We start from the raw sequence: 25,970 nt of genomic DNA, 5'->3' as shown, positions 1-25,970 counted from the left end.
TTTATTTCTGAGGCATTAAGTAGAAATGGCTTTGCACAATAGTTTTGAAACATATTTTTATAAGCTTCTCAATTTCAGGCAAGAGAGAGTTGCTGTAAACCTGGTCCTATAAAATAAGAATTAATAAGGATGCATATTTTGCCAGGGAAAGTGTCTTTCAGACCTTTTTGCTAAACTCCTGCCTGGATTTTAAATTCCTTCAGGGCAAAGACCCTATCTCCTATATTTCTGTATTATCTTGGTGCCTACCTAGTGGAGGATTAAAGCCAGACCACCCTGGGCCAATCTGGTTTGAAGATGGGCAAGAATAAAAACTCAGATTCATTTCAGAGTTGCTTTCACCTTGGAGTCCACGTAAGCAGCAAACACGTGGGGCAAAGATTCTCCATGAGGGAAGGTACAAAGGAACAGCTGCAGTTTCCAAAAGTGCTTCAGAAAAATTGGTGAGTCCCAGGGAACCCAAGACATGGGCTTGGGGCCTTTAGACCGCTTCTGTCTGGGGGCCCAAGTCAGCCCTTTCGGTCTTATTCTGCTTCCACGAGAGAACTTTCTAGGTGAGCTGAAGTCCCACAGGCCCACATGAAGATTTTTTGAGTGATCAGTGAACAGACACACATTGCCCAAAGCAGGACAGAAGAGATGGCCTCCCTCCAGATGCTGTCTCCTGGGTCAGGGAGGACATTCTGTCCAGAAGTCCCAGCCGACCTCCTCTTCCATCTCGTTGGCCAGACTGGATCCCCAGAGGTGGGAAAGAGAGCCTGTGGCCGTTCTCCCCTGTAGAGTGGCTGTAGGCCTTGCCTGGGAGGAAGAGGGAGACATTCCTTAATTTCCTCATTTGTGGGCTTCCCTGGTGGCGCAGTGGTTGAGAGTCCGCCTGCCGATGCAGGGGACACGGGTTCGTGCCCCGGTCCAGGAAGATCCCACATGCCGCGGAGCGGCTGGGCCTGTGAGCCATGGCCGCTGAGCCTGCGCGTCCGGAGCCTGTGCTCCGCAACGGGAGAGGCCACAACAGTGAGAGGCCCGCGTACCAAAAAAAAAAAATTTCCTCATTTGTAAATTGAGGATTGAGTTGCCAAAGGATCAGTGAGGATGCAGGTAAATGTTTCCTGGGGCTGGCATAATAAAGCACCACAGACCAGGGGCTTTAAAACAACAAAAATGTATTGTCTCCCAGTTCTGGAGGCCAGAAGTCCAAATCCAGGTGTTGGCAGGGTCATGCTCTGTCTGAAGGTTCCAGGGGAGAATCTGATCCCCGCCTTTCTCTGAGCTTCTGCTGTTGCTACAGTCCTCAGCGTTTGTTGGCTCGTAGACCCATCATCACACGGCCTTCTTGTGTGTGTGTCTTCTCTTCTTTGAAGGACACCAGTCATATTGGGTTAAGGGTCCACCCTATTGCAACATGACCCCATCTTAACTTACTTCTAAACTGCCTCTGCAAAGACCCTATTTCCAAATATGATCACATTCAGAGGTACCAGGGGTTAGGACTTGAACATATCTTTTGGGAGGACACAGTCAGCCCCTAACGGTAAATCACTCTGCGTGGTTTCCAGCACGGAATAGGTTTTCCCTAAATGAGAGCTGTCACTCATCATGCTAGAAAGACCCAGCACAAGGCCCCCCTTCCCCATGACCTGCCGAGTTGGGCATCTCTCCTCCGGGCTGCTGGTCCCTACTTACAGTCTGCTGCTGGCCAGGCTCGGTGGACAGTTCTTTGTCTTCATGTCTGTTCTAAACGGAGACAGGTTCTCTTCAGGGTCGTGAGCGCCGGGACGCCTGTTGCCTGCTCACAGGCTTGTCTCATTCAACTCTGAATTCCTAGTCCCAATATGATGTTGTGTCCATCATGACACACATTAGATGCTCAAGAAATCCTTGTGGAATGAATGCCCGATTAAGGAGATGGCGTTTTTTTTCCAGACGTGGATTTGACTAGTGGAGTTTGAGCTTTGAATTTACACTTTCCCCCCAGCACAACCCGCACTGTCTTCTCTCCACTAAAACATATCACTGTTCTTGCTTTTCCAGAAAGCTCTGGTCCTCTGCCTTCTCCCTGTCCGAAGAGGAGCTGCTCGGGATGAGGCAGGAAGTTCACGGCTGCTTCGCTCAGATGGACAGGAGCTTGGCCCTTCCCAAAATCCGGGCCCGAGTCCTGCTGCAGCAATTTCAAACCGCATGGCGAGAAGCAGAGTTCCTGAAATTGGACCAGGCGCTGGCCGCCCCTGAGCTGCAGGTAGGATGGGCATCTCGGGGCCTCGTGGGTGCAGAAGCAGGGCCTCCTCCGGCGGTTGATACTGTAGGATCTCGCTCCGCCACCCACCCTCAGCTCATCTCCCACCCTCTCCTCTCGGGCCCTGTTGGCATCAGCTGTTCCTGGAAGCACCTTAAGTTCTGTAGTGGACACACTGGTACCTGGACTTTGCACTGTCCACCAGTGGCCCTGAGTCTCTGCCACTCACGGCTCACAGCTGCGCCCCTCTCCTGAGCATTCCCCTCAGCGATGGGAGCCACCTGCCCTGAAAGGTGACTCTTCCTCCTGCCCCCTCCCTTGGCCACAGCCAGTGACCCACTCAGAGTACTTCTGTAAGTGGCACAAGGAGGATGCTCAGCTCAGGTGGAAAAGGGCATCTCTCACCCTGGGCCTTGGAGGGTGATGATTGACAGATGCCTGTGGTGAGCACGTGTTATGGGCCACAGACGAGGCAACTCTTGGGTGCAGGGTTTACTCTGGAGCCCCTTATGGACCAGTCAAGGCCAGACGCTACCTGAGACCTCCACCATGCATGGCCCTTTCCCCCTCCTGTCCTGGTTCCCTCACCCCCTACGCCTTGCTCAGAGGCTCTCTCTCCGGAAACTGCGTGCACCCCAGTCCCTGCCTCTGGCTCTGCCTCTGGGGAATCCCACCTGAGACAAGGCCTTTGGACTTGCTGTTTCCTCTGCCAAGAACATCACAGGGCCAGCTCTTTATGGTCTCTTCACATCTCAGTTCAAATGTGTCACCTGCACAGTGGTCTTCCCTGAGCACGATCCAAGATCACCACTTTCCCAGGCATCCTTTATCACATGCTGCGTTCCCGCGTCTTCAGAGAGTTGATTGCTATCTGCAATGCCCTGGTTTCTCGACTTACTCACGGTCTGTGCTCCCACTGACAGCAAGCTCCCTGTTTGTAGTACCCGTTCACCACTCCATCCCAGCACCTAGGAGGTGCCTGGTGCGTAATAGGTGCGCAATAAATTTTATTGACTGAACCAACCAACCACCGGATGTGGGCAGAATGCAGGGACTTCCCTTGAGTTGGTATTATGTTGAGATTGAAAACATTTCGAATCACTTACACTTCCAGTAGCTCATCGGTGGTTCACAGCAGGGCCAGGAGGTAGATATTTTGTCCCCATTGTACAGATGAAAGCACCAACCAGCAGAGGAAAAGTGATTGACCAACGTAGGAGGAAGTAGAAGGACTCGTCTTGGAGCTGGTGCTTTCTGACTTTAAACCTACTGCTTCTCCTTGAGAAGAAAACAAAATTCAGGCACATCCTTGGTGCTCTCTGCCCAGCTATAAGTTCTACCATGATCTCAAGACCCCCTGTGGTCTGACCCCTGATCAGTCACGTGCTGGTAAACTGACTCTCATTGGGAGTTCAGAGTTCCTGATTTGTAGCATTTGCCTATTTCCCTGGTGTAAATACTCCTTCCAAGGCCACTTTCAGGCTACCGACTTGACATCACTGTGCGTGGGGCTGGGAGGGATGCACACGATCTGCCCCACCCCCGCCCTACTCTGGCTTCCCCCGCTTCCAGTGCCAGTCCTTGCTCTGGGCTTCAGGGTCTTACCCACCAGCCTAGCTCTGTTCCTAAGAGGGGTTGACCCCCAATTTCCTCTTTTTGGTATTATCACCATTAGATCAGGAGATAAAAACTATAGTTCACTCATGGGATTAGCTGAGCCCAGTCCGAGTTTTTAAAGACATTGGGTGCAGGAGTCAGGAAGCTCACCATCTAGTTCTTAGGGCTCCCATGATGTGGCTGAGGCCACCGATTCTGTTCTGGCCTCAGTCTCCTCCTCTGTCAAATGGGGGTCTCTGAACTCAGTGAATTGCTGTGTACGTGCTTGCTCCCTCTGAGTGCGCTGGGGCAGGCCCTGAGGACATGGGGGTCTTCTCTTGCATTATCACCACGGCCATAGGCGCCGTGTCAGAGTCTGGTGGGCAGGCCTGAGTCCAGGTCTAGAGCAGGCTCTGGTAGATCATGACAGTGAAAGAGTGGAGGAAGGGTGGGTATGTGAGCCGGGAAGGGAGGAGGACTGGCCCTCATGGGGAGTGACCACCAGCCACGTACTGCACCAAGCATCTTGGATGTGGCGTGTGCTGTGTTGGTCATGCTACATCATGCCGTACTGCATGGTGTTTTGTTTTGCTATGTTATGTCATGTCCTATTGTTATATTCTCATTTATGCTACATTCTGTTATAGCATGTTGTTATGTTCTATCCTTTTGTGTTACAGTATGCTGTATTGTTATATTTTTCTGTTTATTATGTTAGATTATGTTATATTTATGTTCCATTGTGTTATGTGCTTGCAGTAATCCTATGAGGTAGGTATTATTAGCTCCATTTTACAGGTCTGGAAACTGAGGCTCAGAGAGTGTACTACACTCATTCATTCATTCGCTGAATATCAATTTACTGAGCACCCACAACCTCTTCTCTTTTTTAATTATTTATTTCTTTTCTTTCTCTTTTTTTTTCTCTGGCTTTGTTGGGTCTTCGTTATGGAAGCACGGGCTTCTCTTTGTGGCGTGCGGGCTCCAGGCAGGCTCCAGAGTGCATACGTGGGCTCTATAGTTTTTGCAGTACATGGACTCTCTCACTGAGGCGTGCGAGCTCAGTAGTTGTGTTACGCAGGCTTCGTTGCCCCGCCACATGTGGGATCTTACTTCCCTGACCAGGGATCGAATCTGGGTCCCCTGTGTTGGAAGGCAGATTCTTTACCACTGGACCACTAGGGAAGTCCCACACAACCTCTTCTTCGACTCCTCTCACCCTTGCTCTGGGCTTCAGGTCTTCGGGGTCTGGAACCTTCTATTCCCACATTTTCACACTCCTGACACCTTGTCATGCAGGGCTCAGCTGCAATGTCACTTCTTTACATTTGTGAGAAGCTGGTGTGTGTGTGTAGGTTGTGCAGACTGTTATTCTAGGAGGATGGTATGTGTTAAAGCCCACGCACAACGCCTCCTTGAACGCACGCATACGGATGTCCTCAGCAGCTGTTCACCCCTGCAGACGTGTCCCCATCCGCCTAATGTAAGAGAATATCCGTCTGCTTGTCTCCACGGCGCTCACCAACCTTCTGAGAGTGTCTTGGTCGGTTATTTGTTTTCATGTTCACTGATTTTTTCCTCTGCTGTTTTGTAAGCTTCCTAAGGACAAGGGCCTCTTCCGTCCTGTGCCTGCTCACAGAGGCTGACGGGTTGAGGTCCCCCGCTGGAGAGGAGGTGGATACAGGTGGGGCCACTATCTGTCTGACTGCAAAGCTCCAGCTCTGCCCACGAGCATCCCTCGCCTCCCTTTGGGGGGACAAGCTCCCAAAGTATGCCAAGACCGAAGGCCCATGAACGGAGTCCATTCCAGGAGAGTGTTCATCTCTCCTCCCCTCTCTGGCTAAGACAGCTGTGCGGTGCCAAGAGCTGCAGGAGCCTCTCCGGGCTTGGGGACACCAGGGGCTGCACCAACCTACTGGTGATCACTTTCTCGCCCATGTTTTCTCCCCTCTCTCCAGCCACAGTCCAAGGCAAGGAAGCCACGCTCCAAGAGCAAAAGCAAGACAGACCTTTTGAAGAAGTGCACTGAAGATAAAATTCAGCTCTTTGAGGAACAGGCCCCCGAAGACCTGGTTGAAAAGGTCAGTGTTCGATCTGTCACTCCTCATAGCACATGGCAGGGCTGGCAGCCGCCCAGTTTAAGGGCACACAGAGCCCTTGGGGGCTGTGACTGTCCATCTCCACCCAGCACCTGTTTTTTTCTTTTTACCATCTTTATTGGAGTATAATTGCTTTACAATGGTGTGTTAGTTTCTGCTGTATAACAAAGTGAATCAGCTATACATATACATATATCCCCATATCTCCTCCCTCTTGCATCTCCCTCCCACCCTCCCTACCCCACCCCTCTAGGTGGTCACACAGCACCGAGCTGATCTCCCTGTGCTATACGGCTGCTTCCCACTAGCTATCTATTTTGCATTTGGTAGTGTATATATGTCCATGCCACTCTTTCACTTCGCCCCACATTCCCCTTCCTCCTCCCCACAGCACCTGGTTTTTACATTGTGTTCCTGCAGGTGGGACCCGCCCCACCCCCACCCCCACCCCTTTTCACCTGGTCCTTCTGCCTGGAACCCTCTTCCTCCACTTCTCCCCCAGGAGGTCTCTCTCTGGTCCATTCTTCTGGCCTCATCTCTGGTGCTGCCTCCGTGGCCTGTGGTTGCCACCATCCTTGTGCCTGGCTCTGTGCTGAGGGGTTCACTTGTGCTGCTTCACTTCTATCTCCGCATTTATCTTGCACACCCTCCTTTGTGCCCCACAAGCAACCCAGCCTCCCTCACCAGCCCCCTTTTGTTACACTTCTGTTTCTGCGTGTACTGCGTATGACCACGTGCTGCTTACCCGTGTCCTTCCCTCTTCTTGGATTTACCTTTCCACCTCTTTTTACCTGAACAAGTGGACTTTGTCCTCAGCTGTCCTAAGGCACAGCCTCTGTCCTCAGGTGCCCCCTCTTCCAAGAAGCCTTCCCGGAACACCCAATTCTCCCACTTACCCCTCCCCCTGCCAACTTCCTTTCCCGTCCTAGCATATCTCACGCTGTTCCTTCATTCCTCTGGGATGCTGAGGAGGCAGCAATGTCCCAGGCATCGTGTTCACGACCGCTGGGGTGGTCCCAGCTCTCAGAAATGCACATTCTAGACAAAGAGCACTTAAAATGATAGATCATGATGATCAGTGCCGATAAAGAAATGAATAAGATGGTGTGATAGTGACGGGGTGGGGGCATGGCGAGGGGGAAGTGGGATCCACTGTAGGTGGGAGAGTCAGGTGAGGTGTCTCTGAGGAGGTGACATTTAAGAGTCGAAACCGTGTTGTCACTGCCGGGGGCCCGCTGCCTTCCCCAGCAAAGGGCAGACTCCCAGAGGACTGTCAGTGAGTGGATGTACAGACCATATTCTAGAGCTGCTGGTTTTGGTCCTACCTTCTGTCCCTCGGGTCCTTTACCTAGTTATTTTAATTTTTTTTTTTTAATGTAAGTGTATTTCTCAGAACACAAATGCGTAATCCAGCAAAGAGCCATAGAACCTGCTCCAGGCAAGGTCATGGCTCCTTCCAGGTGTGTACAGGTTGTTGATGTCTTAAGGGACACAAGAAGTAGCACCCTATTCCCACTTGTGTTCTATATAAAATTGAGACACAAGACAAAGACTAAGGCAGGTACAGGTGGAAATATCATCTGTCTTACTGTTAAAGGCTAGCTCAGAAGATAGGAATTAGCATGAGAGCCAGATGGGCTTGCTAAACATCCCAGAATTAAACAGACTCAGTCACACGATCACAGGTGTCCCTGGGGGGTTCCTGGCAGCAGCCTACCTGGAGGAGCAGAAGTGGGGCTCCCCGAGCAGAGCTGAGCCAAGCCTGCCCGGTGGGGTGGATTCCCAGTTCACCCCGGAGGGGACGAGGAGAGGGGTGGAGTGAGGCAGGGACTACATGGAGGAACTAGCTGCATGGGGGGTGGGGCAGGGCGTTTCCTCCAATGCACGCTGGTTTGTGACCCATTGTCACACTTAAGGTAGATATTGTCAGAGAAGGAAAAGTGGGGATTTGATTTGGTGGAAGGAATGGGTGGCCTGAGCCGTGGCCAAGGACACAATGCAGGTTCAGGGGAGCCCAGAGAGTCTGCAGCCCCGTGAAAAGGCTGCTTTGCTGAGGTGCTGGGTCTCCCGAGGGGATGGGGGAACAGACCCGGGGTGGAGGGTCTCAAGTGCCTGTCTGGGAAGATGGGCTGAGTCTCACCAGCGCTGTAGAAGGAGGAGAGGGACAGGATGAAGGATGGGTTGAGAAGGTCCCGAGGTTTCCTGAGCCGAACTCAGCAGCCCACCCACCGTGAGTTCACCTGACCTCACATGCTTCCGCCATTCTAGCCTGTCTCTTTCATTCTATTATGTGCTTTACCCCTCCCGACTTCCTTAAGAAGTAGGAATGGTCCATATCCCTATTTTACAGATGTGGAAACTGAGTCTCCACAGTGAGTTCATCCAGGTTTCTGCAGCCAGGCGGTGGTGGATCCAGCACTTCAAGCTAAAGCTCTATCTCTTCTTCGTCTTTGACAGGGAATATTCTCACGGAACATAGTTATTTCCCACGGTTGTGTAATGTTGGATGAACGTGCCTTGGCTCCCACATCTGTAAAATCAGGATTGAGACAATGATAACCCACTAGTCACCGGATTTGTGAGGAACAAATGGATTGGAAGGTGCTTTTTAACTTTGGAGTGGGCTCCAGTGCCCATTTCCCCAATAATGGAGCAACACATAGGCTACCTAATCCCGGCCTCATGGAGAAAGGCAGCCAAGAGTCATTTGTCAGCTGTGACCTTTTCATGACAGGCCATCTTCACAAATGGCTATCTCACTGTGGCAAGTGCCAATAAAATAGGCACTCCCCAGTCAGCGGCTTTGATGTTCCTCCTGAAGTCGGTCGACTGCATCTCTTAGCATCCGTGGCAATTGTTCAGATTTTTTATTTGCAGGGTGATTGCACAGAAATGACAGCCCCTGGGGGGTGCCAGCAGCTGACAGTTGTTTGACTGTGCTTCGGGACTGGGAACCCCTTCCTAGCTCATGTAGCTATCGAGATGGAGCAGGGACCTAATGGCCACTGTCCCAAGACCCACTGTTAAGCCCCTGCGTGGCTGGCAGCATGCTGTCCCCAAAGGGACTGTGGCTTCACAGCTGGGGTTGCAGAGCATGCTGGAAGCACCTGCCAGGTGCCCCCTTTCTTTACGAGAATCTGCAGCCCTCAGCCCCAGGTTGATATGTCCCTGGTCTGGACTCTGCCATCTGGAGAGGTCGGCAGAATTGCCCAAGGTCACGCCATCAGTGAGTGGTTGAGCTGGGGCTCCCACAAGGCACGTCTGCTTCCATCACCCATGCCCTTTCCATCATGGTGCTGGGTCCGCAGTGACAGCGAGAAGGCTTCAGCCTCCCAGCAGGGCTGTTTGGTCCTCTTCCCCGCGTCCCCTCCCTTTCTTCCACCTCTTTCCTTTTCCTTGCCGTGCTCAGCTTTCCCCTTTCCCTCATTCTCCTTCACTTCCTCCTCTAGAACATTTTGTAGCCTGTTCTCTGGGCCGGGCACTGTTGCAGGATCCTGCACTTGAGATGTTCACGGTTTTAGATGAGCAGCAAGTTTGTACATCGACCGTTTACAAGTTCGCCTCCTGCTTTCACATAGAAGCCACCTGACTATGCTGAGCTCCGCCTTGAATGAGTGGTATGTGACTCATTCAGAAAGAATTGTACGACTGATTCAGGGAGGAAAAGAGAGACAGGCAGAGGGATGAAAGTGGACTTCCTGCCTGCCCACCTTTTCTGTCCAGCTGATGGGTTATCAGCTCCGGTCAGAGGCAGCCATCCTGAGTGGCTGTTGTGCACCTGTGACACTCCAGACATCCCAGTCCTTCTGATGGGCTCCTTACAAATGCACAGATGCATGATTTTCAACCTGGAGGACTCTGGAGGGCATGTACATTTTAGAATAAGTTAATCAAGTTCCAAGATAAATTTCTGTTGGATTGAACTAAAATTACAGGTTAATTTGAGAATTGTCTTCCCCTCCAAAAAGGTGGAATGTTTCTTATTTTATGTGGATCTTCTTTTAGGATCTTTAATAGATTTTATATTTGTTTCCATTAAGTAGGGTGAACATCCATCTCGATATGCTTGGGACAGTCCCAGTCTCCCCTGTCATCCCCATGTCCCTTCCCGTTAGCTCTTCCTTTTACCCTCAATTTGGGCGATAAATCATAGGGTCACCTTATGGATAAGGTATACATATACATACGGTCTTGTGTATTCTTTTTGATGATTCCCAGATACATGATAGGTTTAGTTGCAATTGTGAGTTATTACCTATTTTCAATTATGTTTTGGGCTTATTTGATACTGATGTAAAGAAATGTTGCTAATTTTTATAAGTCTTTCCAGACTCCCTTATTCTATCTCTGGAGCCAGACTGCTGGGTCCAAAGTCCCTATCTCTGTCACTTACAGCCCTGTGACCTTGAGCAAGTCACTTAACCACTCTATACCCTAGCGTACTCATCTTTCAAGTGTGGATGATAGGTACACCTGCCTCTTAAGATTCTCGTGAGGATGTGTCTGTTGATTTTTTGCATTTGGTCGTAATGTCTACAAATAATCACAGCTTCGTAGCCTCCTTTCTGACTCTTACGCCTCATTTCTTTTTCTTAGCAGTGTTTCAATGTCCTTGTCTGCTTATTCCATCCTCTCTCTCATTTCCATTGGTTGATTTTTCCCTGGATTATGGATAGTTTCCTTCTTCTTTGCATGCATGGTAATCTTTGATTGGATGGTAGGCATTGTAGATTTTACATGTTGGGTACCGGATTTTGTATTTTCTTTAATAGTGGGGTTTGGACATGTAGGTATGTTCTTTTGGATTAATTTTATCCTTTCAAGACTTGCTTTTTTTTTTAACATCTTTATTGGGGTATAATTGCTTTACAATGGTGTGTTAGTTTCTGCTTTATAGCAAAGTGAATCAGTTATACATATACATATGTTCCCATATCTCTTCCCTCTTACGTCTCCCTCCCTCCCACCCTCCCTATCCCACCCCTCCAGGCGGTCACAAAGCACTGAGGTGATCTCCCTGTGCTATGCGGCTGCTTCCCACTAGCTATCTACCTTACGTTGGGTAGTGTATATATGTCCATGCCTCTCTCTCGCTTTGTCACAGCTCACCTCAAGGCTTGCTTTTAAGCTTTGTTAGGTTGGGTCAAGAGCTGCCTTTAGTCGAGGACTAATGTATCCCTGCTGCTGCGGCAACACACTTCTGAGGACTCTACCTGATACCTTGTGTGTCGTGGGGTCTTTTCACTCTGGGTCGTGGGAACACAAGCTCTTCCCAGCTCTGTGTGAGCTCCAGCAATGGTTCTGCCTATTATTTCTGGTGGTTCTTTCCCTGGCCTGGCATTGGTTTGTTATCTGGGTTTTTTTCAAACATGCACAGTATTCAGCCAAAGCCCCTTGCAAATCTCTGGATCTCTCTCTCTCTCTCTCTCTCTCCCTCTCTCAGCAGCTCCCTCCTCTTTAGGACTCTGCCCCACAAATTCTAGGCACAGGGGCCTCCCAAACTCTGCTTTTGTTTTCTGAAAGTACTGAGCCTGCTGGTCTCTCCCTGGGTTCCCCAACACATCCTTTTGTGTACTAGGAACTGCATTCAGGCTGTAAGCTGGGGCAACCGTGGGGCTCACCTTGTCTATTTCCTTTTTCTCAAGTATCCCAGTTCTGTGCTGCCTGTTGTCCAGTGTCTGAAAACCATTGCATCATGTGGTTTGTCTAGTTTTCTAGCTGTGGGAAAGCAAATCTGGTTACAGAGTAAATTTGTTCCCTGTTCCCGTATCATGGCCAGAAGCAGAACTTTCTAACCTATCCTTTTTTGATTGATTTTTACTTCTAACAGATCCTTAAAAAGAAAACAAACTTATCCTTCTGTTATTGATTTCTACTTTTAGTATGTTTTAGATAGAGAACAAAGTGTATATGATAACAAGTCTTTGGAATTTATTGAGGCTTACCTTGTGGCTTTATTTGTCCTCAAAAAGGCTGAGTATTTTCTGTTAGATATGGAGACAGGAGCAGTAGAGGCAGGGAGGACCCAGGTCATGAGAGTCCTGACAGCTACACTGAGAAGCTCAGACCTTTTGAGGGAAAATTGACAAGATTTAGGCACTTCGTAGAGAGTATCTCTCAGGATATATTCATTAGTAGTTCTAGAAGTCAGTCTCTGTTGGCCAGTCCTCCTCTCCTGACCTCTGCTCTCATTGGTTCTAGGGGTTGGGGGCCGTGTCTTAGTCTAACCTGTTCTTTTCCTTCTACTTGTCAGTGTGAGATGGAGGTTAAGGTTGCAATCCCAGCCCCTGTCAAGAGCTGGATTGGTTTCTGGGGACTGAGGGGCCTTGAGGCCAGACACTTCAGCAAGGATAAAGTTCCAGTCTCTTGATGCCCACCTCTGTGTTCTGTTAGCAGAATTTTAATTGATGGATCCAGAAACGAAGGCAATATTTCAGTTCATCTTTGGTGCATTCTCTTGCTGGTTTTTCACAAAGTATATATAAATTTCTCATAAATTTTCTCTAGGAACACTTAAATATAAATGAAAGTGACATGACCATATTTTCTGCTCACCCACGATTTCTGGTACTATTTTAATGATGTTGCTTCCATCTGGGTGGTGTGTCTACCACATAACCGTTCACCCATCCATTATTCATTCACTATTTCTAGGTTTCATGATATGCCATGCTTGCATACTTCATTAGCAATCCCTCCATCAGGAGTGGAACTTTTGCACTGCAATCAACCGTGCATCCTAGTGCGTTTCTGCAGCAGCCTTGGCAATTATGCAGAGGTGGCTGGCGCTTCTGTCAGGAACAGCTCTTCACACACCTGTCATTTCAGAAGTGACTAGAGCTTAAGCATGAGAATAATGTGCTCATTTTCAGATGACATGACAAGAGAGAAAACTGATGGTACAGGTCTTTATAAAGCTTAGAAAAGAAGGCATATTGGAAGGGAATGCATTTTAGGAAGAGGCTAGAAAATCCATTCATCCACCTACCAAGACTGGGAAAGCCTCCAGATGGTTCTCTTCATGTCTACTCTTGCCCCTGTTTTATCCCTTGAGTCAGACTCTGTCAAAGTCATCTCCCTGAAACACCATTTTAAGGAAAGTTTCTTTCTTTTTTAAAAATTTTTATCTTATATTGGAGCATAGTTGATTAACAATGTTGTGTTAGTTTCAGGTGTACAGCAAAGTGATTCAGTTATACATATACATATCTATTCTTTTTCGAATTATTTTCCCATTTAGGTTATTACAGAATATTGAGCAGAGTTCCTAAGGGAAGTTTCATAGCTTCCCACTGCTCCTAAAGCAGCCCACTTATATTTTTAATTTCTAATTTTTCAAGAGTTTTTTCTCTCTGAATGCTCTCTACGAAATGACATTGTCTTGTTGTTTTAAGGCTACTATAACTCTTGTATCTCTCTGAGAACATTAAGTTTTTCAAAAAAATTCCTGCATATTTATTATCACCTCTGCGTTCATTAGAGGCTTTCCCAGGTATGTGGCCATCCTTGGTGGTCTGCTCATATTTAAGAGTGGAGTACTTGAGCTTCCCTGGTGGCACAGTGGTTGAGAGTCCGCCTGCCGATGAAGGGGTCACGGGTTCGTGTCCCAGTCCGGGAAGATCCCACATGCCGCGGAGCGGCTGGGCCCGTGAGCCATGGCCGCTGAGCCTGCGCGTCCGGAGCCTGTGCTCCACAACGGGAGAGGACGCAACAGTGAGAGGCCCCAACAGTGAGAGGCCCGCGTACAGCAAAAAAAAAAAAAAAAAAGAGTGGAGTACTTAAATGCTACTTGGAGGCTCTAAGCTGTAAGTAGGGCTTGCAGACTATGACCTTCACTATGGTGTGACTGGGCTGGACCACTCACTTGGGGAATTCCCAATGTCTGTAACTTTAGAGCTTTCTTGAAATCTGGTCAGAGTGCCCAGAGAAGACCAGTCTCCTGCCTAAATGGTAAAGGCCTTGCTACCCATATGTCAGGAGCCAAATGAGGGAAGAGAACTGAGATTTTAGTAGTCAGTATGTAGAGTTTTACTTGAGTCCTTCTGCCTTAAAGAGAGCAGTAGATGCATGTTATAAATCTACTGTCTTTCTCCAGGAATCTCAATTGTTAATATTTTTCTACATTGTGCATGTTTTTTTATAATTAGAAATGAAAAAACTTTTTAAAGGAGGAAAGAAAACTCTCAATATTATAAACTATTGTTTTATCTTTTTCCTGCAACCCAAAGGAGACTCTATTTAACTGAGTATAGTAATGATAACCAAAATAATACTAGCGGTAAGAATATGGCAGGTACTATTTATTAGGGGCTCATTAGGTACCACAGACTCTACTAGGCATTGTTCCCTGTCATTTTATTGTTTGCGTTTCATAGATAAAACTGAGACTCAGAGAGGTTAAGCAGCTTGTCCAGGTCACACAGCTAGTTAGGTGGTAAGTTTGTACGTAGGAGATAACAGATCAGCCATAAACACAAGAAATAAAACTATGCTGACTAGTTTAAGGCAGTACTCTTAATTGGTTTGAGATTTTTGCACTTTAATTATGCACATGATGGGTTGAGTGGCAATGTCTTTCCAGGCATAGAAATCAAGTTTTCTATCTTAAATTTAAGCACTAATGTTGTTTACTTAGCCGGGTGTTATTTCATTCAATAAACATTAACCCAACACACCTTTACTGAGTCCACTCCCCTCCTGATGCAAGATAAAGGAGAGAGTCTTAAATTTTGAACCCATCCTGCAAAGCATGGTTTAAACTGACCTGCTTTTTGAGAGGGCCAGCCACTAGAATACGAGTGCATTCTTATATTTAAATAGTGTTTCATCAGCATCTCCTCCCAGCATGTGGATGTGAGATTCCTAATGTGACTCCTTTCTGACCCCTCTCTTTCCACATGGAGGGACTTTGCTAGTGACATCCTGGCCTCTCTGCATTCCTTGCCCACTTCCTTCCAAGGAGAATGTTACCTGATTGGCGAGATTAAAGTAGGAACTGAGCATGCTCGGTGCAACTCCCTCCTCTCTTTGGAAGCCAGCCTGTCTGCAGGAAGCCCCCATTTTCTGACTACGATGTGATGAGCTAAGGGAGGAGGCCTGCTGTTTGGAGGAGTGTCCACTCCTTTGCAAACACATCTGAGCCACATTCTCCAGTCTAGTTTCCATCAATATTAGAGCTGACATTTGGTGTCTGTCTGGCTCACCCATGCATCCAGTTGTATATGTTTCCAAACTTGTGCAAGGAGGAGGGGTGTAAGGTCTTGAACTTCTTAGAATCTCAATAATTCTCTGATGATTGACAGGTTGATTTTATTTTGTGTTTAAAGAACATCCCAACGAATAGAAGAAACGACTCCTTCAAAACTGCACATTCTACCAGGGAACCAGTTAGGAAGTTGTTTGAACTTCACATCTAAAATAAGAGTATTTTTATTAATTTAGGTAGCTTGAATATTTAATTAAGCCTGTCATTAATACCTCATAGAAATGCAAATCTGTATCTTTTCCCAGGAGTTCTTTTAAAGGAGGATGAACGCCCTCTTCAGGGGCGTACTCTCATAGGGCTAGAATTAAGAAATTAAGCTTTCCGAAGAAGAAAGAGGATGTTAGAGAATCTTTCTTTTGTTAATTTCACTGTGCAAGTTGTTCTCGAAGTACTTGCAAAAGGCTTTACACTTATCCCACATTTTAGGAATGACTGTGCATAAGTAAAATGAGATACCCCTCATGGCCACCTTACTCTGCTCTGCATCTCTGCAGGGGACTAGGCCTTACAGGGTATTTGGGCCACTACCTGTCCAGGGCTGGGAAAGATTGAAACCACATGGAGGAAATGTGGAAATATGAGCTCGTGCAGGTGTGTAAGGAGGGGACTGCTCATCCATTTCTTGTTCACCTGCCTGTCACTCATGTTTTTCCTTTTTAGTAACTTTAACAGGCTTGCCAAAGCCCTTTCTGTTGCCTCCGGAGAGAGGCTACCTACCTCCCCTTGGCAGTGAGGGTCTCTGTAATGTGGTTTCTGTCTGACCTCTAGGTCCTTATCTTCCACTTTTCCTTTCAGCTTTGGTCTAATTCACCCTCTCACTAACCCCATAGGGACCCCATACACTCTTGCCTCAGTGCCTTTGGTTGTGCTGTTCCCTCTTCCTTAATGCCTGGATCCTTCAATATCCAGTTCAAAAGCTGATATCTTCACAACCTTCCCTGACCCCTCCCCTTCTTCCATCCTCTAAAATATCATAGCGCTATATATGGACCTCCTTTATGCCACCAACCATGTTCTACCTTTGATAATAAAATTAATACTAACAATAAACAACAACAGCTAGCCATCATTCAACACTTCAGTGTGTCAGGCACTGTTACAGTCAACGAAAAGTAGTAGATTATTCATTTATTTATTTATTTTCTTTCAAGTATTTGTTTTTGGGGTTTTTTTTGTTTTTGTTTTTTAACATCTTTATTGGAGTATAATTGCTTTACAATGGTGTGTCAGTTTCTGCTTTATAACAAAGTGAATCAGTTATACATATACATATGTTCCCATATCTCTTCCCTCCCTCCCACCCTCCCTATCCCACCCCTCTAGGTGGTCACAAAGCACCGAGCTGACCTCCCTGTGCTATGCGGCTGCTTCCCACTATCTATCTGTTTTACATTTGGTAGTGTATATATGTCCATGCCACTCTCTCACTTTGTCCTAGCTTACCCTTCCCCCTCCCCGTATCCTCAAGTCCATTCTCTAGTAGGTCTGTGTCTTTATTCCTGTCTTGCTCCTAGGTTCTTCATGACCATTTTTTTTTTTTTAGTTTCCATGTATATGTATTAGCATACGGTATTTGTTTTTCTCTTTCTGACTTACTTCACTCTGTATGACAGACTCTAGGTCCATCCACCTCACTACAAATAACTCAATTTCGTTTCTTTTTATGGCTGAGTAATATTCCATTATATATATGTGTGCCACATCTTCTTTATCCATTCATCTGTCGATGGACACTTAGGTTGCTTCCATGTCCTGGCTATTGTAAATAGAGCTGCAATGAACATTTTGGTACATGACTCCTTTTGAATTATGGTTTTCTCAAAGTAGTAGATTATTTAATAATCAAAATAACCTTACTAGGGACTTATTTTGCTTCTGGCCATAATGGAATTGAAGCATCAAATTATCCCCTCACCTAAAACAAAACAAAACAAAAACAATGAACAAAATGTATGAAATAATGTGTTTTTTAAAACACTGGACAACAGTCAAAAGTGATCCCTGAGAAACAGGGAACAAATGAGTTGAGCCCTGTGACTGTCCTGGGTACGGCCCTGAAAGAACTTCCAGGCCATGGCACAGGGGAAGGAAACCAGGCAGAACCTGGTGGACTCCTTGAGTGAAGAAGACAAAGCTAGGAATTCAGAGAAGCTAAGTCATGTGCATGACTAAATAAACATAACACCCGGCTAAATAAACATCATTAATGCTTAAATTTAAGATAGAAAAATTGATTTCTATGCCTGGAAAGACATTGCCACCCACCCCATCATCTAGATAATTAAAGTGCAAAAATATCAAACAAATTTAGAGTACCGGCTCTGGAGCCTGTGCCTTTCACCATGCTGCCTACTTCCCTCCTCAATTCTGAGCTCTTTCAGGATTAGATACCTGTCTAGTGACGCACCATTCCCGGGTGCGTCACACATTCCTTTATATTATACATATTTGGTGCTCATTAAATTTTTTTGGATGAATGAACTAAGGTGTAAATATATTTTCTGTTTGTGAACTTACTGTGAAACAAATAACGGTGGGAAAAAAGAGTTTGCTGGAAGACTGTTAGGATCTGTAAAGCACTTCAGAGACTCAGTTTCCAAGTGTCCCCATGAGGAAGTAATCAGACACCGCTCTTGGGGCCCCATTCTCACAGGGCATCGCCCAGTCTTGCAAGGACATTGGACCACCTCTACGAGCTGTTCAGGCTCCTCCATACAAGCTGAGTACAGCTGCTGGCCCTCGAAGAAAGCCCACCTGGAAGGGGCAGGCCAGTGATCCGTAATTACCGTGGAAACAGATCACCGGACTGTCACAAGTGGCTGTCACCTGGTGCTCCAAACTAGGGAAAGACTGGGGTCTGGTAGCATCCTTTTGATAACAAGACTTCATGTTTCCTTTCAAGCAGGGAAATGAAGTGTCTTCTTCCAGAGAAGCTGTTTTCATGCCGTAGTTCTGTGTGTTATTGCCTCTGATCCCTGTTGCTAGTGGGCTGCTTTGTGACCCAAATATGCTGGTCCCCACAGCGTCTTTGAAGAACTAGTTTCACTTGTTGTCCTTCCTTCTCCATGGCCTGTGGTAAGCACCACCTCTCCAAGAAGCCTTTGCAGGTCCCCCAGCAGAGTTTTCTTTTCCAGCCAATAATACCCAAAGTGGGCTATTTGCTTCTTTGGGGCACTTTTTCCTCCTTCCTGCAGCAGAGTTTTTCCTGAAGGACAGATCACACAGGTGAAATCTGATCTCTTTAAACTGAGATTTGCCTTCCTCTGAAGGACACACAATGGGCACAGGAAAATTGCACAGCCATGGGAGAACCCGGGCCACCATCTTCTGCTAGCCTCTATGCCGTGTAAATATTTTCCCTTGTGCCAGCTACGTTATAACCTCTGAATATAAACATACAAATCTTAAAAATAGGTTACATAGCAGGATACAAAATTCCACAAGCTTTTTATTTTCCTTTTTTTTTTTATTGTGGTAAAATACACGTAACATGCAACGTACCACCTTAACCATTTTTTCAGTATCCAATTCAGTGGCATTAAGTACATTCACGTTGTATACAGCTGTCACCACCATCCATCTCCAGAACTTTTAATCTTCCCAAACTGACACTCTGTCCCCACGAAGCACTAACTCCCACCCCCTCCTCTCCCCAGCCCTTGGCAACCACCATCCTACTTTCTGACTCTATGAATTTGACTACTCTAGGAAACTCATATAAGTGGAATCATACGGGATTTGTCCTTTCGTGACTGGTTGATTTCTCTCGGCATAATGTCATCCATGCTGTAGCATGTGCTAGAATTTCCTTCCTTTTTAAGGCTACATAATATTCCACTGTATAAATAGACCCCATTTTGTTTATCTGTACATCTGTTGAGGGGTCCTTGGGTTGCTTTGACTTTGGCTATTGTGAATATATTCCACAAACCTTTAAAGATGAAAGGCTTCATCGAGATATGACGCTTGTGTAGGCTACTTTTGGGGTTGTACTTTAGCTTCCTGTGCAGGGGAGAGGGGTGCACACTTACAGGGACCTGCCTATAGGGGCTCGGGTGGTGAAATCAGAGAAGCAGTAGACTATGTTGTTCCCTGTAGCAAGTTTCCTAGAGAAAGTGTAAGAGGTAGTGATAGCAGAGAAAAAATGTAGAGAAGCTGGAATGAACTACTTAGTTGAGTGAATGAGTATAATGAATGGATTCTCTCATCTAGAGGCTGCTGGGCCCCTCGGGTGTCGGGCCCTCCCCTGGAAGAGCTCTGTCCTGGTGGGGTAAACAGTGTGGTGCCGGCTGGGGAGAGGAGCTTGAGAGACAAAAGAAACACAAAGAGGGCGACACATGTGCAGAGTGAGGATGCTTCAAAGTGGCTCCTTGGGAACCAGAGACGCAAAGGACAAGTAGGAGATTTTCAGGAGGACAAAGATGAGGGATGTTTGAATCATAGCGAAGAGCTCAGATGATAGACACAAAGAGCATGGTGTGCAAGGCCCTGAACTGTCAGGAGTAATGGAAGTCCCACGTATGTGGGTGGATGTGGCAGAACAGACCAGACCTTTCCAGCTGTACCTTAGCTGGGATCGGGGAGCGGAGGGCTTTAGGGGCTGTGTTAGGAAGACTGAATTTTCATCCTTTAAGATGGGAGGCTTGAAGGATTTTGCCCTGGAGAGCAACACAGTTCGATTTACCTCCGAGAGTGATAAATGTGGAATGAACAGCTGGACTCTGAAAGTCCCGCAGCATCTTTATAAGCAGAGAGGCCCTTGCTGTCTTAAACTGCGCACTGAGATTCCAACGCTGCTGCCTTGAGACCTTCTTCAGAACCCCGAATCGATGACCGGCTGCCTGCCTGCATGAATATAAATACACCGTGCTTTTGTAAGCCGCGTGCTCTGTCCTCCGCCGTCCCTCCACTTACCGCTCTCTGGTTCTCTGGCTGGCCCCTCCTAGGTCCGAGGAGAGTTGCTTCGCGAGAGGGTACAGCAGCTGGAGGCCCAGGAGGGACGCTTTGCCGAGTCCCTCGTCTCCTTGCAGTTCCAGAAGGCAGCCAGGATGGCCAAGACCCTGTGGGCGTACACTGCCCTCCTGACCATCCAGGACCTGCTCCTGGAGGAGCTGAGTGCGTCAGAGACCCTGACCAAGTCAGCCTGCACGCAGATCCTGGAGTCGCACAGCCCGGTGAGTGACAGACCTGGGATGGAAGGCGCGGGGGCCGCACCACATACCTCGGTGTTTCGTTCTGGGGGCCACCTCCACTTCTCCCACCATTAGGTGGGTGGTCCACTGTCCTGTGTCCACTGCAGCGTCCTGGAGAGGCTTGAGTGAGGAAACTTCCATGGGAGCATGGTGCACCCTTGCAGCCCAAGGCTGCTCTATTTCATTGCCTCCAAGGAAGCAAACCTTTTGAATTTTAACATTTTTAAAATCTGGGAAACTGGGATGCCTCTTGCAGCCAACAGCAGTATTGTATCTTTCATACTACTATGAAAAATAGCTGTGTAGCTTTCAATGAATGGCGCCTTAGATGCTGTGAAATAACGGATTATTTTTTATTTTCAAAATTCGAATTATTCCTACATGCTGCATTTTTTTCAAGGCGTGAGAGGTATACTCGTAAAACAAAAGCTACCGACGTAACGGTTTTGAGGACTAGTTTTAGTCCCTGTATGTATAATTTTAGAATTTCATGTATTATTATAATAGTTACTTACAGTGAGAAAGGGAACTCACATTTATCGAGTGTCACGTGTGTGGCAGGCAAGCGCTAATGAGCTGTGAAATGGGTGTACTCTCATTTAAGCATTAACCATTCATTACTTAATTGTGTGTCTTAAGATGATCATTTAAGCATGATTATTAATAAGTTGCGATTTTATGCTGCTTTGCAGTTACGCGCTTTGTCAAACATTATGCCAATTAATCATCGAGCCATGCCATGAAGTCGGTACCTTTTCTGTGCTCAATTCTCAAGTAAAGAAATGAGATTCGGGCAGGTGGCAGGTCAAGTTCTTTCCGAGGTCCACAGAGCTAATGAGTGACAGGAGCCAGAAATGTATCCCTTTCTCACTTCAGACCCCTGGGTCATGTTCATGGACTAGTTGATCTTGCTAATGGGGGTTCCCGTCATTTCTTTACAGAAGTCATAAATAACATGAGACCCTGAAGAGTCCAAGCTGTTTTTGCAGCAAACATAGTGCACCCTGCACTGTGACGCCTGTTTGTAGGGATAGGAAAGAAGGGGAAGCTTTGCTGATATCCCAGCACAAAACATCCAAATGCTGGGTAAATAAAAATAAACATACTTTTTAATGCTTTGTGACTTTGCAAGAGAATGAGGAAAATCCCCAAGGGCTAAGGATAGCCTGGAGAAGCTGAACTCATAGAGGGAGATAGAAGCAAATCCAGAGGCTGAAATCTAGGGGCAAAGGGTGAAACCCAGAACGCCCAGGGATAGGGGATTAATTTGAAGGACTAGGAGATGGGGCTGTGGGATGTCCTGAGGAGACAGAATGCCCAGTGAGGAGGGAGGAGAAAGCCACCTGTGGTCAAAGCAGCCACCAGGGTAACCTGTCCATCTTCAGCCCTGCTGGTGGCAGGGGGCGAGGGGGGGGAGGGGTGTGAGTCTCCTCTGAATTTGTCATCAAAGGCTTCTGCTAATGTGACATAGGAATCCAAAAATACTTTAGCCATTCAGTCGGGAAATCTCCAAGGTGATAAATTAAATTTAAATAGGTCCAGGTGGGATGCCTGCCCTGGTGCATGGCTAAAGCTAAGGGAGATCCTGTCCAGAGGAAAATATTCTCAATCCGGGCACCTCAGGATTTCTACAGATTAAGTTCAGCCAAATATGAGTTCTCAGTTAAAATTTAAAGAGTCACTGAACACATAAAGACACAAGACAAGAGGACCTGTGTATAAGAGAAACAAAACACCAGCAGATTAAAATCCCCAAGGACTGTAGATGTCTGAATTATCAGTATAGAGTATAAAAGAATGATTTATGAAATTATTTAAAAAGTTAAAGATAATTCCAAAATGATTTAAAAGTTTCATTCACCCAGAGAACAGAGAGATTCTCAACTTGCATGTATGTAGTAAAAGACCCAAAACAACAAAAAGAAAAATTGACCAAACAGGGAGAAATTGATAGATCCCTCATCATGGTGGGAACTTTCAGCGCACCTCCTTCTGTGTTTGATCATTGATCAAATGAAACACCAGTGAAGATACAGATGAACTGAATCACACATTTAACAACCTGTATTTAATGTACACATGCAAAATCTCACAGCTAACGGTTAACGAACATACGTTTTTCTTCAGCACGTATTAGAACAGTTAAAAAGTAATTGACCATGCATTACCCTGTTGACCACCTTTTTGAAAAAGGGCAATTAAGTTTAAATCCGTTTTTTTAAGAGATTAAAACTTCCATACTTTGGAAGTTTTAAACATACTTCTTAATAATTCATGGATCAAAGAAATCAAATTTTCAAAGAAATGGAAATTTTCAAATCAAAAGAATGGAAATTTTCAAATCAAAGAAATGGAAATTTTCAAATTCAAAGAACAGAAAAATAATGTAGATACGACAGTTTCTAACTGCTTTTTTTTCTCTCTAAAAAAGCAGTTGTTAGAGAGAAATTTATGCCCTTAACTTATATTGAAAAAGAAGAAAGGCTCACAACTGAAATCATATAAAAAGTTAGTGGGGGGCTTCCCTGGTGGCGCAGTGGTTGAGAGTCCGCCTGCCAATGCAGGGGACATGGGTCCGGGAAGATCCCACATGCCGTGGAATGGCTGGGCCCGTGAGCCATGGCCGCTGAGCCAGCGCATCCGGAGCCTGTGCTCCGCAACGGGAGAGGCCACAACAGTGAGAGGCCCGCGTACCACCAAAAAACAAAACAAAACAAAAACCACAAATGAACCTGTAGAAAGTAGAGGGAAGGAAGAGAGCATAAATAAAATTAAAAACAAAACTACAGTAGAGAGAATCAATAAAGTGAAATGTTGAATTTTTTGAGCAAAGTCTAATAAATATACAAATATCCAGAAAGACTGACCATTTAAAAAAGAGATAAGGGACAAGTAATATCAGAAGTATAAAAATCAACATAACAATAGATGCCCTAGAGTTTTAAAAAATAAGAGAATTCTGTGAAGAATAATTTTATGTAGATGACTTTAGACATTGCAATGAAACAGAAAATTTTCTAAAAAATTATAGATCACCAAAATTGGTTCAACTAGAAAAAAAACCTGTCTAGTTCTATTACCATGAAAGAAATTGATTCAGTAGTTTTGAAATCTTCTGACACACGTGCAAAGATATCTTACCTTGAGAGTTTTACAGGTGAGCTCCACCAAACCTTAAGGTAGCAAGTTTTTCCAATCTCATATAAGGATTATTTCTGATGTTAAAAAAAATAGAGAATATTCCTCATTTCATGAAGCTCAGATAACCTTGACACGAAAACCAGACATGGATAGTACGAGAAAGAACAATTACAGTTGTCTTACTTTGAGCATAGATGTACAATTCATAAACAAAATATTGACCTAATCCAGCCGTCTGTAAAAAGGATTTAATACAGCATGACCGGACTGAGTTTTTCTCAGGAATGTAAGGTTGGTTTAACATTAAAACATTCATGTACAAAATTCATTAGATTAACAGATTAAAGAAATGACTCCTATGATCATTTCAGTATATACAGAACAAGTATTTTATTGAATTCAGCACCCATTCAACTTAAGACTCCTTAGCAAATTAATAATAGGAGGAAATACCTGCAGGATGTTTACCCAAAACCCACAGTACGTATCGCTGCCAGGTGACTGGCATGGAGGTGGCCACTGCCAGGAATTATAGGTGAAGCAGGTGAGGCCTTCGGAGGAAGGGCAGGTCCGAGGTCATGTATCAAACAAATTAACAAAATAAGACACTAGGAACCTCTGGCTTTCAGTTCCCAGTTCATCTCTTCATCATAAATGCTCTGAGAAGCACCTCAGTTAAGCCCTAAGACACCGAATGGCCCTTTCCACTTGCAACGACCCTTATTCCCATTAGTAATTGGGCAGCACAACACTTACATTTTCAATTTTATCTTAAAGCCCTTTTGAGGAACATCAAAGCTTTCTTATTCTCTAGTGTGTTTAGAATAGAAGAGCTAATGTGTCCTGAATTGGAAGTAACTGATAATAAATTAGAGGATGCTGCATTATTAAATTCCCGGTAAAGCGATGGATACGATGCCGGGGTTTTTTGGAGTGAAGATTTGCATTTGGAGGGAAGACAAGCCTGTCATTTTGCTCCTGGTATTAGACTTTCATTCTGCAATCTGATCATTCTGGGAAAACCACTTTCCCATTGGGAACGGGCTTTTAAGCTGTTTCACATTCAGGAGAATTTTAAAAAGCATGAAATGAAATGCTTTGGAAGCAATGACTCCTAAGAAAGCTATATCAAGTTCCCCTCACTTGATGAAAGATTTAGACTCATTTTGTGAAATTGGGACATAGGCAAAGGCGTAATTGAATCATGGGCAAATTTAAATGGGATGGACTTACTCATACAGATAATGTGACCCCAGACTAACTGTACCTACTGTATTTGCATTTCAATTTCAGTGGTTGCGTATCCACTTTTCCAAGCCTGGACTGGACATCTTTCTCTTCTCCCCTCTGCCTTACTGCCCACTTGCTGCCAGTCACCGAGTCTGTCGATCCTGCCTGAATTTTCTCACTTCTGACCTTTGCCGCCCAGCTTCACTCTTCAGACAAATCTGAAAACCAAAAATCACACCAAGAGTAGCTTGCACTCATTGAGCTCTCGTTAAGCCCAAGGCATCGTGTTAAGTGTGTAAACTTTCTGTCAACCCCAGGATGATTTTATTCCCATTCTACAGATGGAGTTGAGGCTTAGGACGGTTAACGCATTTCACCAGGGTCCCACAGCTGGAAAGCAGAGCCCACACCTCCTGCCTGCAAAGCCTGGCTCCTGTCCTGACATTGATTTCCACCCGCCTTCCTCTTTCCCTCTGCAGTCTCCTCCACACTGCAGCCAGAGGAGACTTTCTGAAAAATAAAAATGATCAGTGACAGCCCCATTCCCAGCTCCATATTTTAATATTTATCCTCTACCCCTCCCTCCCTCGGACTCTGAGTTTTAGCCCCTGGACCTTCTTGCAGCTTCCTGAACACTTGAGACACATTCAGGCCTCCATTCCTTGGAAGGACCTCTGCCTAGAATGCTTCTGCTGCCCACGTGCAAACTCCTCTCCATATTCTTAGACAAGCCAAATGTTGCCTCCTCTGTGAAGCCATCCACGATTCCCTTGGACAGAGTTGGTCTCTCCCAGCTCTGTACTCAAATAACTCCATCGCGATTCCCAGAGACGGGCTGTTACCTGTCACTGTTACTGTGTTTGAACAACTGTCTCCCACGCTAGACCATGAGTTTCCAGAGTCTAGGGGCCATGGCTCATTCACCCCAGCATCCCTCATGCCCAATAAAAGGCCTGGAACTGTCTCTCTATCTGCCTGTCTGTCTGTCTTCATCATCATCATCATTTGTCCATCTGTCCAACCATCCATTCATTCAAAAGATGCCTACATAATGCTTTCCAGAGACAATAGAAGCAAGAGATGGGGCCCAGAGTCAGAGAAATTAAAATCACTCCTCTCTTGGGTTCTTGGGACTTCAGGAGATTTCCTTACGCTGTCTGCACCTGAGCTACCTTATCGATAAAATGGGACTGTGCTGTTTTGTGGAGATTAAATAA

At 46.0% G+C, this 25,970-nt stretch overlaps 1 protein-coding gene across 6 annotated transcripts in view; it reads left to right on the top strand.

The window, feature by feature from the left end:
* The window catches only part of EVC2 (EvC ciliary complex subunit 2), a 142,298-nt gene that overhangs the window by 94,707 nt on the left and 21,621 nt on the right, over window positions 1-25,970 (top strand). For all 6 annotated transcript variants that reach the window (XM_029235123.1, XM_029235126.1, XM_029235128.1 and 3 more), the window contains 3 exons: window positions 2,029-2,233; window positions 5,785-5,907; window positions 20,137-20,364. In XM_029235123.1, the coding sequence (XP_029090956.1) occupies window positions 2,029-2,233; window positions 5,785-5,907; window positions 20,137-20,364 (556 nt within the window). The remainder of the gene's footprint in view (window positions 1-2,028; window positions 2,234-5,784; window positions 5,908-20,136; window positions 20,365-25,970) is intronic.

The sequence above is a fragment of the Monodon monoceros genome, unplaced genomic scaffold (genome assembly GCF_005190385.1).
Source record: "Monodon monoceros isolate NGI ecotype Baffin Bay Population unplaced genomic scaffold, NGI_Narwhal_1 Super_Scaffold_20, whole genome shotgun sequence".
NCBI classification, from domain to species: Eukaryota; Metazoa; Chordata; class Mammalia; order Artiodactyla; family Monodontidae; genus Monodon; species Monodon monoceros.
The sequence above is the reverse complement of the archived record's forward strand: the minus strand, read 5'-3'. Positions and strand labels throughout refer to the sequence as shown.